The 19,980-nt window shown below is 32.3% G+C and overlaps 1 protein-coding gene across 5 annotated transcripts in view; it reads right to left on the bottom strand.

Annotated features, from left to right (window-relative positions):
- LOC110997605 (dystrophin-like protein 1) overlaps window positions 1-19,980 on the bottom strand; it is a 141,688-nt gene that overhangs the window by 36,279 nt on the left and 85,429 nt on the right. For all 5 annotated transcript variants that reach the window (XM_045633989.1, XM_045633986.1, XM_045633985.1 and 2 more), the window contains one exon: window positions 9,609-9,747. In XM_045633989.1, coding sequence (XP_045489945.1) covers window positions 9,609-9,747 — 139 coding nt within the window. The remainder of the gene's footprint in view (window positions 1-9,608; window positions 9,748-19,980) is intronic.

Raw genomic sequence — 19,980 nt, 5'->3', positions numbered from 1 at the left:
GTCGTAAACCACATCGTCATTAAAGTTACATGCGTAAAACATAAAATAAATATCTGTTCTGTGATTTGATAATTAGAACTATTGCCAAGCGTTTTTAGCTTCTAGGTAGTCAATAACTGAAATATTCAGTTTATTTTTGTAGGTAACATAATGTACACTTATGAACCATGTTCTACTTTAGGTACTTAATAATAATAAATTAAATTAAAAACAGAAATCTGTCCTCTGTCCGCAATAGGCATGGTGAACTAGTAGCACGCACTTCCATCCTCGTGGGAGCAACAATCAAATACGTAGTAAAACTAATATCACCCCATACACGAATTCAAGTTCGACCAGTCACCACAAGTAGAACCCGGTCACAAGTATGACGCATGGCCAGCCATGGGCGCCCTGGCCTATAGATGGTCAAGTAAGTTTTAAACTAAGTAATGAAATCAGTAACAATTTACGCTGGAAATAATGCGCAAATCCGTTAGACGGTTATCGATCAGAGTTTCAGGCGGTTGACACCCTTTAGAAGAGTCAACACCGCCAACTTCTTAGTTTTTTAGGAGTTGTATTTGTAAAGAAATCTCGGCCCTGAAAGGGATTTGGACACGATTTTACAACGATAATAATAATACCTTACTGTATTTCTAATATAAATCTTAAAGCATACATAGAATTAATCCCGAGAAACATACGAGCAACTGTCCTCAGTGAATATGAAATGAGCTACGTAAATATTTATTAAAGGACACCGCGCACGTAAAGTACAGCGAACTTCATGTTTCATGCGATTTGACTTAGTATTATTATACTAAGTATAGATATAGATATTTCTATAGCCTACAGATCAAATGATTAATTGAAAATTAAATTTAGGGCTGTGAAGTTTTTTTGTCAACGGACTGACGGAATACGGAACGGATATGGTTGCGATAGTCAAAGTCAAAAGTCTAAAATTATTTATTATAAATACTGTCGGACTCATAAACTCCATCAAACATGAGGATTACTATGAAATGATTTTTTTTAAAAAGTATGCAAACTTTTTAGATTGAATTATATAAATATGGAGAGACTGGCCCTTAAACTTGAAAAGAGCATTAATTAAAATAGAACTGCAGTAAAACAAATGAATATAGCCGGGAAAAGAAAATTTACTCTTAGTGTCAGATTTGCGTGTTTTTTAAAATTGATGCTTATTGATAATGATTTTATTATTTTGACAATTGAATTATTGTTACCAGCAGAATTGTAGAGTTAGCTTTTTAACTCATCGAGAGTTTCTGAACCAGAAATATGAATATTTCGTCCGAACAAGCTGCTCAAATTGTAGCCTTGGTGCGGGCTTGGATCAACGAACGATTGGTAGAAATTTAAATTTAAACCAGTCTACGGTTTCTAGGATATATAGAAGGATGTGGAGACAGGTTCTTATCAAAGGAGACGTGGTACAGGCAGAACTCGAGCAACCACCGGTCGTAATGACCGATTTATTGTTACAACTTTCCTGCGAAATCGTTTCCTCACGTCAGTTAACATCAAAACTTAATGAAGTGCTGCACAAGTTCGATAATATTGCGAAGAGGTTAGGATACGTACAATCAATTAGCCAGCACGCAGCTTGAATCTTAATCCAATTGAGCAATTTTGGGAAAATCTAAAAAGAGCTGTATATCCGGGAAATCCTGTGCCTACGACAGTGGCACAACTAAGAACGGCACTTTCAGAAGAATGGGACAATATTCTGTAAGATGTAAAATCCTAATCAAATCTATGCGGAACCGTTTAGATTCCATAATAAGAGCTCGTGGAGGTAATACACCTTATTAAACTATAAAAAACCCCTTGCATAAAGTTTGTGTCTATTGTTAAAACCAATTTTTTAATTAAACCAACTTTCTTTAAATTTCAGTTTTTCTTCAAAAAAGTTTTAAGGTCCTTTCCAGTAGACAAACTTCAACTTAAGGATATGACCCTACGCTGTTTTAAAGTAAACGAACCAATCTAGACGTTTCCATTTAAATCTGTGTATAAAGTTTGCATACTTCGTTATAATATTTATTTCAAAGTCATTTTTTACTTTGATGCAGTTTATGAGTCCGTCAGTGTAGGTATAAGGTAACACAATGTACACGTATGAACGTCAAATATAGAAATAAACATTGAATGCTTCTAATTTTAAATTTACTGCCAGTTCTCAAATCAATGGCGTAGAACGAATGAGAAGAACTGGCAATAAACTCTCCGCCACTCTTTTTAATCGCCAAATTCAATTTTTGTTTTACACAAGGTTTGTAAGCTGCAACCATTACACCATGTTCCACATGACATCTAGTAATAAATAATAATATTATAAATTAAAAACAAAGATTTGCCTTAGATTGTCAAAGATCTTTCAGCTCAGGTCAGCAGGAGGTATGGTGAAATAGGAGGACGCACTTATGGATACTTATATAGAAGTCTCAAGTGTCTTCTTTGAATCGGTAATCTCTTCCCTTGAAGTACCCTCACACAGAGTTTCAGTGAGTACAGTTGTTAACGCTGTTATGTATGCGCTTACAGCTATTAAATGAATTAATTTTATTACGAAATTAAGGCTCTCTGTAATCAATCAATGAAGTCAAGATATTTTTTTCTACTATCATACAAAAATTACACTAAAAGTAATTAAACCCAATTGAAATGTATTGAATCATTCAAAACATGGGTGATGTACTAAAATTTATAATTTGTCTACAAAGATTTCAACACGACGAATATCACGAGTCACTTTGGTATTTAATCCATATGAAGACTAACTCGTATTAAATAACACAAAACATATAAATTATATTCTGACTGTAGATGATAAGTGAAACAAAGGTAATAAGTAACACATTCATGTACCTAAAAATTTAAATACTTCCGTGTCAGGAACGCATGACTTTAGCGCGTTGCAACCAAAATGTTTAAAATTTCAGCACCACTGCACCGGGAACATTGTCATTAGTATAGTTCGTAGTCAAAATGAGTGAAATCTTACTTTCATCATAATTGACGTACAGTATCTTAATATATATATTTCTTGTGTGCGTGCGTATGTGACTGAACTCCTCCTAAACGACTGGACCGATTTAGACGAAATTTTTTGTGTGTGTTCAAGGGGATCTGGGAATGGTTTAGATTCACAATTTTGTCCGCTGGACAATGTTTTTTTTAATTAATTTTCAATTTATTAGTTGTTGTTGATTTTGGAATGTTTTACATTGGATCCGACAGACCATCGCAGTGTCAAATTTTAAATAATATTCGAATTTTAATTTTAGTCTGTCCCGAAATTTAAAAAAAGTTTTGTTATCATTGTGTTATATCGTGTGTGACCATGTGCTGGATCGTATAGTATCATAGATATTGTCATAACATTTGAATAATAATTTTCATCAAAATGGCTTATTAAAAATTGAAATGTTGAAATTAAAGACGTGTAGACAGGACAACGTCTGTCGGATCCGCTAGTATATAAGTAAATTATATCTAACATTAGTATATATCTTTTACGATTTGTAAGTTCAAATTATCGTGATTCTTCATTTTTAATTCCTTTTTTAACACTTCTATATTAAATTTTATGTTCAAGTAATATTTAAGTTTCTTCGTGTATTTTCCGTATAATTTTATGTGGAGAAGCTGTTAAAGTTTATTTAACAAAACTTGAGTAATACTTCTGTGGTTTATTTTAGAAAAATGTTTTAATACTCAATTTACTGAGATTGATGACAGCTCCCTGGCGGCCATCTTATATCATTTTCTGTAGTAATTGACGCATGGAAATAGTTTCTCAGACACTGATAAACTATGTTATGTCAGATTTTTGTTTGTTAATTTCCGGAGGGTAAAATACTATTTTAGTAAAAGATTTTTAATCTAATTTCTCAATTATTAATTAGTGAATATTTTTTTAACGATTAAAATATTTTAATATTTTTTTTTTTAAATATTTAAATTTCTTATTATCATCATATTTATCCCTTTTATTTGAAGCACATAATTTACATATGAGAAGTCACACGGTTTCTCAGTAATATTTTTCGTAATATTCTTGTTGAATCCATTTCATGAATTTTATATTTATCAGGCATATAGAACCCAGCAGGGAAGCTCAATCTATTTCAACAAATGAATTTATATTCATAAAATTTAAAAGTAATTTCTAGATGCATCGGGGGTTTTGTAGAGCTACTATTATAACACGTTTTTATCCTCATTTTGTATGATAAGTAATTATGTTAATAAAGAAAAACTTTATAATTATTTCCTTGCCCGTACCATACTTTGAAATACAATACAACAGATGACAAAATATATGGTCTACAAGGTGTCCGCGATTTATATTAATTATTTATAAAAAATATACTACATTACATTTAATATTACATTAGTATTTTTATCTCGATTTCCCGACGATTTTCCAATCTTCTCTTATGTTTCATCAACTCAGATTTTTTGTGGGCGTCCTCTCTTTTTACTTATTTATTTTTAGTTTCACTGATTACTATCCCGGGCAACTCTTGTCTAGCCTGACTACCTCTCGGAGCCATTCATTAGTAATACTTGTCCATTTCTGACGACTAATTAAACTATTTAATTAAACTAATTAAATCTTATAATTAAGCAAATACTAGGCTACCATTATTAAGAAAACATCGTAAAAACGCGGCATCTTTACACGTTGTATTAGAAACGAGTTCATTAAATTCATCATTATGAAAATTACGTCATACATGACGTACAAAGCAGCTGTTTCGTTGGACGTCATAAAAGCGGCCATAAACCCTAATTATATTCCCAAGTCACAATGGAATTTAGACATGTTTTACATGAATCGTTAGGGCACCTGAAATAAAATAGTGCTGGTTTAGAGGTTCAAGCAAGCGACTTGCTACTGAGAGGCTAAGCATTCCCAGTTGTGTACAAATTACTTCTGTGCTTAACTCTTATGCGTACGGTGAAGATAAACGTGGTAGAACTCTTAGTTAGGAACAAGCATATCAGGTAGATAAGGCGGATATATTGGTCTATAATAAAACGCAATCAATAAGTGATTAACGTCAATAAACCATCATTAGTTATAACAATTGTATAATATACACTCGGAAAAAATATAAGGTAATAATTTGATTCAACTAATACTAAACTTATTTTATTTATAAACTTGTGCCAAGTCATTTCGTCGCACTAGCATTGTATGATGTTCAATGCCATGAATGTTTACCGCTAAAGCAGCGGTTTTTTGTTGTCATGTGTAAAATAAAGTCAAAGTCAAAAATCATTTCTTAATGTGTAACACAATGTACACTAACAAAATTTACTGCCACTTTCAAATCAAGGACGTAGTACGGAAGAGAAGAACTGGCAATAAACTCTTCGCCATTCTTTTTAATCGCCAAGATTTTTTATTACTATACTGACTGACTGACAGTTGTCATTATAGTACTAAATATAACTTTAAGACCATACTGATAGATAGAGGAAAATATTGAAAATAGTTCACACTGATAGTATATAGAGTAAAATAAAATTTAGGACTGCCAGATTCAATTTTTCTACACCAGAGAGAACAGGGGCAAACGGGCAGGAGGCACATCTGATGCTAAGTGACACCGCCGCCCATGGACACTCTGGTAAAATCTGATTAGGTGATTTTCCTTTTCGAGTATTTTATAGAAAAATAATATGTTTCCATATATCGCAAGGTATAATGGTGTTAGTTGCTTACGAGCACACTTGATGATTAAAAAGAATGGCGCAGAGTATCCTTTTAGTACCTTTAGTCCCAAAAATCTAATAATCTATGTCTAATTTTTAATTAGATTTTATGTTTTTTAACGTTTTATAAATAAATATTGCTTGATTTGATCTTGCAGGCAATTCGCCAAATTGAGAGATAGTACAATATATTCATCTTAAAGTCTCTTGTAACAGACATTTCCGCTTTGGATTTTAAATTTAATGTTCAGAGAAAATACCGACATTTACCTAACTTTCATCATATTTTTCAAACTAATAAAGCAAGATTTATTAAGAAACAAAAGTACTCTGTCAGGATGTAATTTAACAGCCAATAAACCCTTCTTAACTGGATTTCCTCGGCACTGGCTTTATTAGAGTGAGGACAAATTTTTCAAGAACCACACTAAAATAATTAACGTTTTCGGCATATGCAAGGGCTAAAAATATCTTTATTCTGGCATTTATTATAACGATGTAAATGAGTTTTTGTTTATTATGTAGTCTTCAAAAAAAAAACATCACGCAATTCCTGAAGCAAAGTGCATCAAGAAAATTCCAATAACGGAAAAAATCACGTTAAAGAAAGGTAACATAATCAGTGAAACAAAATGACTGTTGAACATTTTGAGATGCTCGGAGTATTAAAAAAGCGTATTGTGGAATACTGATCGATCCGTCGGCTGATTAGGTATCGCTGGAAAGATGCCGTGGAGAAGGACCTCCAAGTGGTCGATTGTGAAGCGGTAATGGCGTTCTCTAATTTCCAAGTTCAAGTATAACAAATTTCAGTTATAATCTTTAAATAATTATCACAATGTTAACGCAATATGCTGAGTCAGGTACAGGCAAAAGACCGCAGATAAATGAAAAAAATATTTACTTATTTATTTTAAATCTGTGGTAATAACCGTTAGTTTCCTTTATTATGGATATTTCGAATTTTAATTAAACGATTTTAATTAAATATTCTGGCGTTTTAAATACGTTTTTAGCTTATAATCTTTGTACGATTTTATTTTCGACGTATTTGTGTACGATAATTAACTATGAAATTTCTGTGTGGTTTCCGAATAAATAAATAAATAAAACACTTGAATAAGCATAGGAACCGGTGCGACGCCATCTTGCATATATTTGAATTTTATAATTGTAATAAAAAAAACATATTTCTGTTGGATCTATAGTCACTATATAATAATCAGAAATTGTTTTTAAATGTTATTAAAGCCCATATTTTGCTGTATTTTGAAGATGATGATCCTTTAATCTGTTGTTATCAGTATTATATCAGTGTAAGTACAGTTGTGTATAAAATATAATCAATATGTCATTGTACTCTTGTCCGATTAGTTTCTAATGTCAAATACATCATAGTATGTCGTTTAAAATTGATCGCTTTTTGTTTTTGACATTTGAAAAGCGCCACCCTCGGAATCGTTTTGTATGTTCGTCTTCTTCTAATTAAACAGGGTTGAGAGGCGTCTAATCGCATTAGGTGAAATTTACACGGAATAAAATGACAGATAATCATAATTTCTATATGATATTTGTTTTACAATTTCTCGTAACTTCTAAATGATGATACATTGCTCGATTGATGTCTTTTTTATTGTTAAAACATTATAAATTAAATGACCAACTAAACACTTTGAGGTTTAATTGAGTAAAACTAAAGACAGAAAGAGAAATTCAAAATACAGATTGAAGAGAGATGATTGAATTGTTATCTCTTCAATATATATGAAACAATCACACTCCAACTTGTCCAAGAAATACTTGTCTAAGACGGTTCGTAAAATGATGTTTTTAAGATTATATTTATTTAAGTAAACTTTATGTATGGAGCAAGTGGCAATAAAACATCTACAGTTAACAGTTTAACTGCCGTCTAGTTGAAGGATGTCTCTCAATAAGTAATTATGATTCAAATAGTTGGCACAAATCGCTTTTAGATTTACGATGGTACGCCCAATGACCCACGCGCTATTGCAGCGTGAAATAAAACCAAAACCATGGTGTTATAACTCTATTTCCGTTTCTAAAGCCGGTCATACACGATACGTATACGATAACGTCTTGATCGTAATTTACGTAAACTCATTTTAAATATGGAATCATTGTCCTTTCAAGTAGGATATTCCTTTTTAGGAGTTCTTTACGTTTTAAACGTTCAATTGGACATCAAACCGTCTGTCAAATGTAACTAATTACACTTATATGAAACTCACTATTTAGAAATACAAATAGTGTAACGGTGGTATATAACGGAAGCACTTAGAATCCTACCATTATTGATCATAAGGATTAAGTAAATAAATTGTTTTAATACAATGGAAGTTGAAACGTATCTTATAATCCGAGATTGTATCATCGGCTTTAGGATGCTTTTAATTAGGCGGATGGTGTTGCAACTCCCAATACATTTCTCGTAAAGAGCGGTTTGCATGCTCCATAGTAAATTCATTGATATAACGTTCAGTCAGTACGTCCATGTAATCTTTTCATTATCGATTGAATGGAATTGCTCAGTTGTAGGTTTATGATAAATGTACTGAACTTCTATAGGCATTGCCATAGAAGTCTGTTTTGTACAAGATTGTCTCGCTACAAATCGAGAATGACTGGGCCGTGAGACGATTTATATACTAAAACGACAATTAAATTTTCCTGTGCCTACTTGGGTGTGATCGATGTCTTTGTGATTTTAAATTAAAAATCTTTGTTGTCCTATGTTTTTAGATGTCTTCAGAAATTGTAGTTTTATAACTATATGAGGTCTCGTTGGCATATATAAAAGTGTTAAATTTGATACAAATATAATATGAAGGATACCAAGTTCATTAGTTGATCTAGTCTCACATATAAAACATTGTTTTCACAATAAATACGCGTATGCCATCTGTTTGGTATATTAACACAATTTATAATATATACATGCTGAGATTAGATTAGACATTTTTCATAAAAAAAATCTAAAAAAATATATAAGCATCACAAAGTCACACACTTCTCACCTAAATCTGCGTCACCAAAATGTTTAAAAAACACATATCGCTAATGCTGTCTTAATTAATAACAAAAATTCGCCGCTTGTAAATTCGCTCAGAATGAAATTTTCGCAGTAGCAGTTATAACAGTACGAATTTATAAAAAAGTCTGTCGATTATGATACCACACAGCTTTGTATGGATTGCTGACCACGGAAGGTGGCGGAAGGTGGAGTTAAAAATTCGACCATTGAAAGCTCGCAGATTATTATTTATCATCATTATCAATAACTACTGGTAATTGCAATTGAATATTTCATGATTACCACGAAATACATACTGGCAGATATTCACTTTACTGCGGTAAATAATAATATAGTAAGTAAAGGTTTTAAGCTAATTACAAAATGTTATACAACTTCGCAACAGTTCTCTTCGAGAGTGGGAGAGATTTGTGTTAAATGATTAGTTTATTTTAAATCCAATATTTTTATACATAAAAACATATAACGGTTTAAGATGAATATTAGTGGGTGATATAGACATATCTTGAAAATACAATACATATGAAACTCTTAGTAATAACGGATGTTAAATCAACCAAAAAAACCAGTTAGAACCACCGCAATAAAATAATAATTAAGGTGATATTACATTTTGGTAGTTAAACTCTAATCGACAGACTTTTGCATGATATCATCAATCACAGGAAATTCGTAAATTTGGGGCGAATTTAGCCAAATTTTTTACCTATGATGTTTAATGAGGCGGCACTAGTGACTACCCTTCTACCCTCATTTATGTATTCCCTGTGAAATGGCGTCTATACAACGTGGATTTAATAATAAATAGTCTTTTTACCTTTAGATGTACCCGCTTCGCTGGCATGCACAGAGACCTGTTCGTCAGCCGCAGAAGACGCTGCCTGTTCTGGTGTCTGCATCTTGTGACATACCTCGAAAGCTTGGCCGACAGTGCGTACTATACGCATAGCTTGACTCTGAAAAGATTTTTAAATTTATGATACTATAAAAGCAACAATATTTCTTAATATAAATGGAAGATTAACGGGCTCCGAGCTAATGGCAAATCAAATATTTGAAAAAGGTAAATAAGAAGGCTGGCCCCGAAGCTTTTACTCATGCTGAACTAAACTAAATAAGACAGTAGCCTCACTTCTTTTCTTTAACCTAATACACCTATCACTGCCATGAAACTGTGGAGTACAGCAATACCTTCAGCTAGAACAGGGGCGAGTCACGCCCTTGACTTGCGAACTGGTGGTAAATGTAAATTTACGATTAATTTAATTTGTTTTCCTTGACGTTCATAAGTGTACATGTTTACCTAAATGAATAAAGATATTATGACTATGACTAACAGGCAGAGACTGACAGAGAATTAGGCAAGTAGGTGAACGATCTCCTGTATTAAATACATACATGTGGAGCGGCTTATTTACATACAATTATCATAATTGTCGTAGGGTATGGACGAAATGCAACTGAATGGCAACCATAACATGTGAAAATAAGGTAAAAAGTTCCGTCGATACGAGGGTGATGATGACCACAGTTGGGTATGTGATGCCCGGGATGGAAAAAAGTGGTGAGAGGTAGTAGAAGTCATACACACAGTACATGTTTAAGACACTGTATATTTTTTGTACTATATTGTATTTATAAAAAAATTGCAGTTAAAGAAATAAATATCCAAGAAATTTTATGCAAACTGTCAAAAATTAATGGACTATGAAAAGTCGCATACAACTAAGGAGTGGCAATGTTAAAAGTTATCGCACTAACAAATTTACAACTTTTATGCGTTACCCGGATTTTGTGCAGACAACTTTCACAGTTGCCCTAATAAATTCCGAAGAAAATGTTTTATTGTTATTAAGAATGTTATGACGATATATTCTTAAAATAAAAAAACATTGCGAGTTTATCGGTATGTAAATAAAAATTAATAGCAAAATATGTTGTTCAACCGTAAACTCGAACACAGCTGAACCAATAAGGTTGTTTTTTATTCTGAAGACGGGTTTTTCGGAGTGAAAAATCGTAAAAATATATTTTTAGTTTTATTTAGCACCTAGTTTTTATCCGGAAAAGCGTGCAAGCCTACGTTTCTATGGGAAAGCGTAGCAAGACGTTCTAAATGTTGGTATGTAATAAAAAAGCTTAGTAAAAAATATATTAAGTCGAAATTTATTTTTTTAATATCGCGGGGCCTAGTAATGAATACTGTTGAAATCAAATCACATTTATTAGCTTCCAACAACTTCACTGACGCAATTTCGTGTTTTTGGCAAGATATTTTGTGACTTCATAATTTATATTCATTATATTTCAGTTAAATCACATAGTGATAAACATACTCAAATTTAAATCATAAACCATATATAAATATTCTCCTTTAACTTCCTCAGGAATCCATTGGATATTTAGTTTTTCAGTTAATCGTGGTCAGTCAGCCGGGAGACTAGATTAGATTCGATATACATTTATCATAATTTCTCAAATCAGGCGTATATAATAGACAAGAAGAACTGGAAATATGTGTATCGTATGGTCTCAAGTTGCCACAGACTCAAAATATATGGAAGATCACACAAACGGAATTGGGGCTGTTCCAAGGTGCATTTCGAGTAACAGAGAACGGAGAGAGGAATTAAGCCGATACATCATTGGTATACAAATTTCGTGTCTCTAAAAGTCCGTCCAAGTCTCTGCGAGATCATGAACGATACTGCTATTCATGAATGTCCATGATATCATATTACTTATAAATGCAACATATTATTTGTAAAAGGCTTGCAATTAACATTAGGCTTGTTAATATTACACTCGCCTGCTTTATCATATGCAGGTAGCGTTTTGTATCTGATTTCGGCCATACAATGTGCAAAGGCGATGAGAATTCGTAGAATATGATCGTAGTTGGTTACATAGAAGGCATAAGATAGCGTGACCGTTCACCAACTTGATGGACCGGTCAAATAACGTCATCATATTCAAAACTATACTCTAACAAAACAGAGGCCAATAGAAACAGATGGTCCTCTCGAGATGCTTCCTGGCTGACCACGTCGGTCAGATATTGAGTGCCGACTTAAGAGAAATACAGATAAACGTCAGTATATATTTGTAAAGTAATCGTTGGCGGAAAAAAGGTTTACTTATACATATAACTTTAACATAGTCTTGTCAACTACTAGACATTTAAAATTATCCTAACGTCCTGTACAAAACCTAAGCTAATCTTGTATAAAAGATTATAGTAAACTATACAGCTGAAACGATATTGATTAAAAATTAATGCATTTTACGCGGGCGTTAAAAATACACGAAGCTAATCCAATCTTCGATCTTTATAATTAGTTTTCGTGTTGTCGTAGGCGGATTTGGATTTATAACGGGATATATAAATCTCATTGAAACACAAGATAAATAAAAGTACTTGGATATGATTTATGTATAAAAAAATATAAATTATACATACACATAGATAAAAGAAACTGCCTTATTCAAGGGCAAAGCGCTCGCGTAAGGGGTGGTCACTGTCAAAGTTTAAAACGAAAAAACAGTTATCTGTAAAGTCGGTTTAAGAAAATACTGATGGAATGGATGGATTTTTCAAAAGAAAATTTTAATTTTCTTTACTCCTTCACATTTTGTATGGATATAGAGAAGGTAAAGGTAAATGAAAATCACCATTGACTTGATCAACTTACATACATAAAATACCAATTATCGCAATCCAAGACTTATTAAGTTGTTGCGTGATTTTTTTTTTGTTTATTACGTATAACGAAATTAATGTTATACAGAATTCGTACGACTTAACAGTATCAATAAAAACTACAATTCTCTAAAAAACACTGGCACGGATGAGAACGTATTTACTGTCAAAATTGTTACCTTCGTGATCAGATCGATATTCGAGACGTTAGTGTTTAAGATATCCGTTTTCTAATAGATTGTGACATACGAGTGGCGCAGCGATCAATCTCGGCCCTAAATCTGAGGGCTTGTGTAGTCTCGTAATCACATCAATTAAAACTTATCAAACTTTGGCAAAGATTCCCTAGTTCTTTATGCAAACTATAAACGGCATGTTACTGTTGATAGATCCTATCGCACCCATAAATTTTTTTAATAGTCTGTATCCTATGAAGAAGAAAACACGAACCGGAGCGAAAGAGGGATTGGGTATTATTTACAGGTTGAGTTAACTTACTAAACGAGAAAATGTCTTATTAAAGATCACTTTATCCTTGGCACGACAGTATCTTGTGCAGAAGTTTCAGCATAAGGAATCAATCAGTGCTGGAATGCTGCACGAAGTGAGTGAGGCTTGCTAACAAACGGATATCCTCGGGGCAGTGAAGTCGCTTCGAAAAGGTCGTTCGCTAAGCTGGTTTAATTAGCCAGGATTTAACCAAGCAAATGAGCTAGTACTGATTTCACACTATTAATTCTATCTATTTGAATGTTATACACTTTGTAAAAATATCAATATTCCTAGAATTTCTGCGTTTGCACATATTAAATATGATAGGAAACCACAATCGAATATTCCATATGTTAACGCTAAGTCTATCTATCAAACAGGTATTTATAAAGAGCTGTTACTATTTTACTTAAGTATATAAATGTAATAGACTTGTCAAAATGTAACAATTTATTAAAAAAATACTTCGTAATTTCAGATTGAACTGTATAGTATGCTGTGGTTAGATTCAGAGAATATATTAATATAGAATATATAATATCTATTGACTAATGTATGCCGAAAAAAAGAATTTGATATTGGAAAATACTCCTGCATAGGAAAGTCTCCCGTGTGTCTAAGGTCAATCATAGTAGTAGAGTGTTTTAGAATAACTTACTCTTAGTCTTGATGTACATGTATTTGTTTCAACACGACATCAAATACAAACAAGAAATGTAAAGCTAGTACAGCGAATGTGTCACCTCCAATCAATATCGTAGTGTTGAACTTCAATTAACGTCGGCCTTGCTTATAACCGCAACGCAATTGCATTTTCACCGTATCTATTTTACCCAACAGCTAATTCAGGGTTAATACCGTACATCCGAGCTTTTGAAAATTTTATTTACACCTACGCGATCGCAAAACCCATCAAACCGTATTTTTTGCATCAGTATACGATGTCATCTAGAAAATGTAGACCAAAATAATTGTGAGCTCTCGCTTGTAATTGGTCAAAATAATCTCTAGTTCATTATGCGTTGAAACGCGACGTCATGCGTCACATTACACCCGTTAAAACCAACTACAATCGAACGCAACGTTTGTGAATATAATAAGGAAAGCACTGGACAGACTGCTTGCAGGCTAGTAAAAATATAATATCGGAAACAATCATAATGTGCATGACTATGTTTAAAATAAATAAATATATAGAATTGTAAACAAACAAAATATCTAATTCACGAACTACAATTAATGATTTAGCATAATAAGAAGACGTTGCTTCTCACATGGATACACGGATGCACATTGCTCCTACTATATATTTGTATACCATTGAATATCGCATGGTAGCAAAAAACTTTGCTGAAACTCGATAACGCTATCCAAAGTTGCCACAAAGGAAATGTTCTTTTTCATGATTAGCTGGAGCGATTCAAACTCTGTGGGTTTTGATTGATCGCTCTTGGGTTGAAACTTCTTTCGGATAGTTTTTCTGTATATTTCAGAAACAATAATCTAGCTCATTTTTTTACCGAAAACATATGTATGAAATATTTTTGGGTAATATAATCGATGGAGGTTTTCATGTTCAATAAGGTTATATTATACTTAAGCATAATATGGTTACCCACATTTTTTTCAAAAACAAAGTCAGGTAAGAAACAAACAGTCAAAACCGTTTATGACAACATCGTTTAGAACAACATAGCTGTTATATTGACCAAAATCAAAGGTCTCGGCTGAATTCTATTGTATTAGGTACTTAACGTCATCGGCTGTAACGACTATCGGTTTTATGGCCAAATATGAGTCGCTTCGATGTCGTTATAAAAGTTTTTTTTAACTTGGATCAATTCTGCATCATTAGAAATTTATTACAGTTAAAAAAATTATGAAATTAAATTAAATTTAAAAATTTCGATCTCTGTGACAGTGTACCTGTAACGCTGGCAGCATTTCCTCGCTTCTTTGCGATACTCATCTGTTGAGCGAGAAAAGCTCCAACTCTAGGGTAACCGATACTAATATCAGGCGCATTAATCATTTATTACTGCCTGTGCACTTGATAGAGCTTACCAAATAATGTTGAATTCTTAAAGTTTTATTTAAATGAAATCTTATTTTTTCTTAATCACACTCATTTAGCGTTCTAGAGCTAACATAGTTTCACGAAACAATAACGTAAATCCTATAAACAAAACCCCAATTTTATATAACATGATTGAATCAGTAGTAAATAGTATTAATATATTCTACACTGAACTATTGGGAATAACATAAACAGATTTCAATTTAATCCACTTCGCGGTTTAAATCACACATCAAAGGGTCCAATTATAACTACTTTGTGGTTCTGTGTTATTTTGTTTATATATCGGTGAAATGCGTGTTTATATTTACGTGACTTTGTCCTGGTTGTTAAATAATTGATTTTTATACAGAAGTTGTACAACATTGATGTGGGGTTTCTTTTTTCAAAAAGGCATGAAGTATGATTCTCCAATGACTAGAAATACGTCAAAAATGTATTTTGACATTCGGGTGTTCGGGATAAATCTAATTTCTTTCACATTTACGGCTGTAGTTGTTGTATAATTAAAATGTTTACGAATATAGTTTGTTATATGTTTTAACAATGTAAATATTTATTTAAAATACACGGTAAGATGTCAAATAAATAAAACTCGGAAAATAAGGAAATTAACCAATCAAAAATTGGCTTCGATACCGTCATAATATAACGAATAAATGAGAAATGATCCGAGATCGCTGGCCGTTTTCCAAAAATCACAATTAAAATCCATACTCTTTATATTTCTTCAGATTTGTGGAAAAATTTTGGACTGCCGTTATTTTTAGGGTAAGGTTAAGAGAGGATAGATGGTTTGATAATAAACCGTGTTCATTATAATTAGGTTTTGCTATTAAGGATTATTTCTAATAACTTGCTTCTGTCGAATTGTTTTTATGCTCTGATGAAAAGAGAGTAAGCATTTTTTAACAATATGGAATAATTTATCACGATTTAGATCTGACTCAGACTTGGAACTGACAGAGGTCCAAATTATGGATCTCGTCCCTGGATACTAGGTTAGAAATATTGGTGGTGCATCAATAAACATTCCGTCTATATGTGCATTGAACGCCCGCTCGTACGGTGAACAAAAACATCGCGGAGAAATTGAAACGTGTCTACGAACAAACCTTTTTGAGAAAAAAAATTGACGAACAGATAGAGAACTCTATGTATTGGTATAAATGCCTACAGGACATCAAAATAAATTTCCTATTTAAAATTGTTTAAAAGAACACGTCATTACATGCAAGTAAATACATTCTCATTCCTTTGACATCACAGGTACAAATTGTTTGGTACACACCTACACTAAAATAATCATAATAAAAATAGCGTTGTTTTAAAACTTCTCTTTTATCAAAGCTTAAACACAATTTAGCAGAAAGAGTCGAAATATGCTTATTACAGTTGCTATATAGAATAATAATATGCTTAATTTTATGTCATTTCTCTAAAAAAACAAAACACTGTCATAAACGACAAGTACATAGACTTGGCGCGACATATGTCAAAATACAATACCTTTTTGATACAGATAGAAAAATAAGTACTTAACTTTTTAAGGATAATTGAGTATTTGTTAGAGAAATTATTCTGAAATTCATAATTTTAGAGTCAAGGAGATAACGTAAAGTTTTGATTTGAATAGGAACCGGGTTGAGCGAGAGTTTTGAGAGACTCTCACTCTAGAGGTCGGAGTTCTCTGGCAGTGCACCAATGGACTTTCTAGTGCGTACCTAACACTAGCCCGTACGGTGAAGGAAAGCATCGCAACAACCGACATGTCTCCAAATCGATAACATGTGTCTTATAGAAGACTTGTCTATGAAATAAAAATGATATAACAAACGGATGCAATGTTCACATTGCATCCGTTTTCTTCTAAATGGGTCTGAGCTGTAGCGAAAATTTTTAGAACTAGCCACTGAAAACTTTTTTATTTCAATATTAGAACTCTTTAGTAAACTAATGTTATTATTGCATTCATTTGTCATTTGTTTTTGTGATTTGGCGGCAAATCTAAAACTCTTATTACACGTAAAAATGAACCTAACCTAAAAGCGACTGGATATTAGTGAACATATTCTAAAGTTTTCACGGATTAATTTTTTTCTGAAATAGGTAAGTACTAGTAAAAGTTTTCAATATGTAATATTTGTGTACGTGACACGCGAAGGGTGTAAAGTTGCAATGCTTCAGTCTCGAACCATTTTCGACTTTAAGAAATATGAATAATTCTACGTTTCATTCCACGCTAGTATATTAATATATATATTTGTGTCTATTTGTAGACATCAAATTGTATCACTTAACTCTTTAATTTCTAAGTAAAGTAGGTATTGTGGTACTTAAGACACCAAGGTTAAACCATTTAGAGGATTTTTGATGTTTAACACTGAGCTACTTGTACTCACATAACATCGGATTGATGACAGTCTTCTTCTTTTTAATGGACAAATTGAGTCCTAGGGCTCGTTTACCGCGCTGTTGAACTTCTTCGTTCCTGACTCTTTGGACTCTTTGGGTGTACCACATTTCAAAGGCGTCGAGTTTCTTAATGGTACCTCCTTCAAGGTCCAAGCTTCGCAATCATACATTACAACATACTTTATTTAGCACATACTTGTATATTTTTATTGTAGGTATAGCTTTGACCACGGTTGCTTGCTGGCTTTAGAATATTCACCTGCTATATAAAACGTGACTAGTTTAATGTTCTGGACGTAAATTCCCATTGTTCCATTATCTCTGTTTACACCGCAAACGATAAAACAAAAAGCTTTGTAGTCTTCTCGCCTACGCTTGGGACGAAAATCGTATATTAGTTGAGTTTTAGGGAAGACTGTTAAATATTTGATTTTAAAATAGGTAATAAAATTTAAAAATAGAAACCTTACAGAAAATATTATTAAAACGTTAGAAAAATTATTTTTGTATAATATGTTTATTCAATGTTTTAAGAAAGCAATACTCGGCGCAAATTGGTTACATTGACCGTGATGCCGGTAAAGAATTCGATTCCTGAGGGCTCTTAGGTTGTAGCATGCTTACATAAACCATTAAGGACCTATCCGATCTCCAAAAAAGTTTCTTTAATTTTTTGTCATCGTTTCTTAAAGTAGGTAAATATATGGAGGAGTTAAGTATAACGTTTATGTATCCATTTTGAAAGATCGATACACAATGTAAACTTTGCTCGATAGAAAAGAAATCCAAACATAGCTAATTTTTCAAACATAATTGTATAGAACATGATTATAAAATTTACACGATATATTTTATCGCATAACAAGTAATCCATTTCAGACAAAAAAATTACATTAATTTAATGTTATATATAATTAATTATATACATAACTAATTGTATTACGGGCCGGTGCGCCTCAGTGCTCTCCTCTCTCCAGCTCTCCACAGTCCACCCCGAGACACTCGACACAGAAATATGTGTTGCGATAGAGCCTTGATCTTATACAGAGGTTTAACACCGTATAAAAGTTTTACCATAAAATGCACACTCTTTACACACAAAGAGAGGAAACCATTAAAATTTACAGTCAAACATTACAGTCAAAATGTATCTCTTAAATAAAGTATAAATGTTTTCGATAAACATGTACTCTTTACGTATTCAATGATGTTCAGTTATGCGCGTATGGAGCTGCTTGAATGTCAATCAAACAATAATAAATGTTAACTGCAGTAATAAACGAGATAAATCTCTGATATATTGCTATATTTAGTATGCGACTGAAATAAAACGTTTCATAAAAATGTTGTGGTATATAGGGATCAGTATTATATTTGTATTTGTTCTTTTACATAAAAAGTATATCTGTCTAATTCATTTTGTTTTCTATAATGTATTTTTTCGTAGTTTATTTTAAATTGTGTTGGTTTAAAACAGTGTAATAACACTAAGGTCTTTTTGATAAGCTGGTTATTTTGTTATAGTTATGATAGTATAGTTATATTGTTAAATACACTATGACGTTTTGAAATAATAAAATACGATCCAATAGATCCATTACAAACATACACAAACATGTATTCCCCTTTAAAATATATTAATCGCAAAATATGTTGCTAAGCTCAAAACTCGAGGATGGTAGGAGTAACTTCTATTTTTATTTATTCCTTGAACTAGGAGAAAAAAATTTATGGAGAGAAAATGTTTCATATGTTGGTATGTACCTAAACGGTAGGCTAAGTAAAAAAAAATATACTGGGACGAGACAAAGTTCGCAGGGGCAGCTAGATTTTTATATAAAATCACTTAATTGTATATTAACGAGTAATTAAATACGGCAATTATCAAAGGAACGTCGTTTATCATAATTAAAAATGATTTTATGGTGAAATTTCACAAGTTCAATGAATAATAAATTTCAGTTGCTTTTGCGAATTATACGCATTCATAACGTTTGATTTCAACCAATATTTCTATGAAATGCTATTTACAATAGTATTTGTAAATACAAAAGTGAAAAAAGCGATACAATTCCTACAAATGACGATGGTTTTTTTTTATTTTTGTACTGAAGTTAGCATAATTCTAACACAACCCAAAATTCGTTGTCTATAAGGTAGTCTGTTCTTACAGTTGTGTCTTTTCAGTCACACCCATTCTAACAAGCCTCTGAAGCCCAAAAAATAGTCTTAAATATTTAATTTGCTCAAAGTAGGCAGTCGTTACTTCAGATGTACTAGTTTAAGAATCGTTCAGAAGCGCGGCTTCTAAGCTTAAAATATTTAATATATATAATCACCCGATCCTCTGGCAATATCCTCTTCGAAGGTAAATCTATCTGAATGATTATACTTTATCGAAATACTTTCAACTTGCCCTTGTAGTAGTAGTGTTGTATGCTTCTTAGGTTATAATATTAAACTATTATATTAAGTATTTATTATATTGTTATTGGAACAAATGTG

The sequence above is a fragment of the Pieris rapae genome, chromosome Z (assembly GCF_905147795.1).
Source record: "Pieris rapae chromosome Z, ilPieRapa1.1, whole genome shotgun sequence".
Lineage (NCBI taxonomy): Eukaryota > Metazoa > Arthropoda > Insecta > Lepidoptera > Pieridae > Pieris > Pieris rapae.
This window is presented reverse-complemented; position numbering and strand designations above follow the sequence as displayed.